The sequence below is a fragment of the Octopus bimaculoides genome, chromosome 6 (assembly GCF_001194135.2).
Source record: "Octopus bimaculoides isolate UCB-OBI-ISO-001 chromosome 6, ASM119413v2, whole genome shotgun sequence".
Classification (NCBI taxonomy): domain Eukaryota; kingdom Metazoa; phylum Mollusca; class Cephalopoda; order Octopoda; family Octopodidae; genus Octopus; species Octopus bimaculoides.
Genome location: NC_068986.1, coordinates 90574425 through 90576226, shown reverse-complemented (window position 1 = coordinate 90576226; position 1802 = coordinate 90574425). Strand labels below are relative to the sequence as shown.

Here is a 1802-nt window from a genome sequence, read left to right as displayed (position 1 = left end):
CCCCCCCCCCACCATCGCTTGACAACCGATGCTAGTGTGTTTACGTCCCCGTAACTTAGCGGTTCGGCAAAAAGAGATCGATAGAATAAGTACTAGGCTTACAAAGAATAAGTCTTGGGGTCGATTTGCTCGACTAAAGGCGGTGCTCCAGCATGGCCGCAGTCAAATGTTCAGGATTTTTTAATTATCTCCCTTGTTTTTATCATAATCCCCGATAATTTCCGCTGTTTTAGTTCATGAGACTCTAATTCATTGTGATCAATATTCCTTTCTATGCTGAACAAATTAATTAGAATTGCATTTTTAAATATTGTCTTATTTTCCAGTTTGCACGATGCAGCACATTTACGCAACCTGGAAGGAACCGATCTTGGATGAAATGGCTTCTAAAGAACTGAAAGGCTGTTAATTGCAAATTCTATTTTCGATGCTCTTTAATCTCTCTGTTGTCAGTAATGTATAACATGTTGTTTGAAATTAGTGATATAACTAGACTGTTTGTAACAAAGATATTTTAATGAAAAACTGCAAGCTAAAAGCAGAAACTGTAGTATAACAGCATTATTTTTCACATCGAGTATAAAACTGTATGTTTATCACAAGAACGTATACTTTACATTTCAGCGCATGCACTATAATGCAAATTAGACGAGCTAGTTAAACTGTGTCCTAGTCTTTAAATAGCTAAAAGGTACAAATGTACTTTATTGTTATTTATAAGGACAAATGAGTATAATGTTTTATGAACTTCTCAAAACACTACAAGGCAGACACATCGACCCCAATTTTTTTTTCTTTTTGTCCTCAGAGAAATAAGAAAAAAATTGAAATGTAATCACTTTGTTTACTTTTAAGAGAGGCTAAAGTTGATAAATTATGTTTATAGAAGCTTCAATAAACCATATATTCTACAAGTTGCATTGCGTACTCCTCTCATTCGTTCAACATAATGCATACAACCATCCATCCATCCATCGATACATACATACATACGTACATACATACATACATGCATACACAACACACAGAGACTGAGTCCGTAAAATCATGGTGTGATTTAAAAACTATTTATTGATGTAACTTGCAACACTACAGATTTCATGTACTTGTTGAATACGAGACAGACTAATAAAGTTTACATACAGTTTAGAGCAGTTTAGTTCACTGTGGCTTCCATTCGTTGCCCTGCACACATCTAATCGGAACTCCAGTTTTAGTTTCACACAACGAAGAATATCAGGTGCAACAGATTGGACAGTCATTGATTCTCTCCTTCACGTGCTCACTACCGCTAACAGGAACACTGTACACTCGTTGCTTGACAGCTCCACAGGTAAAAATCTAATGGCGTGAGGTCTGACGATCGTGGAGGCGATAGCATTCATCCATCCCTCCCTGTCCACCGCTGTGGAAATGTCCTATCCAGAAAGTCACGGACAATTCTGCTGTATTGCAGGGGAGTCCCATCGTGTTCAAAGAAGATACCTGCACCGACATCCCGTATTTGTGACACTGCATACTGGTCCAACATATCAAAGTAGTCTTTTAAGTCACATTCAGCTCGGTAAAGAGAAACGTCCCAATAACTCTACCATGTATGAGTGCACGCCTGACATTCACTTTGGAGCTGTTACACTCGTGCTCAATGAAGGCATGTTATGGTTTCTAAGCTCATATCATGACTTTATAACGATGAACACGTCCACACACATGGAACGTAACCTCATCGTTGAACACAATGTTCTGTAGGAATCGCTCATCATTGTTCATCGCATCAAGCGGTCGTTTAGCTCACCAACGTA

The 1802-nt window shown here is 38.4% G+C and overlaps 1 protein-coding gene across 4 annotated transcripts in view; it reads left to right on the top strand.

Moving 5' to 3' along the window:
- Positions 1-914, top strand: part of LOC106869794 (uncharacterized) — a 15305-nt gene extending 14391 nt beyond the window's left edge. For all 4 annotated transcript variants that reach the window (XM_052968951.1, XM_052968952.1, XM_052968953.1 and 1 more), the window contains one exon: positions 327-914. In XM_052968951.1, coding sequence (XP_052824911.1) covers positions 327-409 — 83 coding nt within the window. In that variant the 3' untranslated portion in view covers positions 410-914. The remainder of the gene's footprint in view (positions 1-326) is intronic.
- Positions 915-1802: the final 888 nt, after the last annotated feature.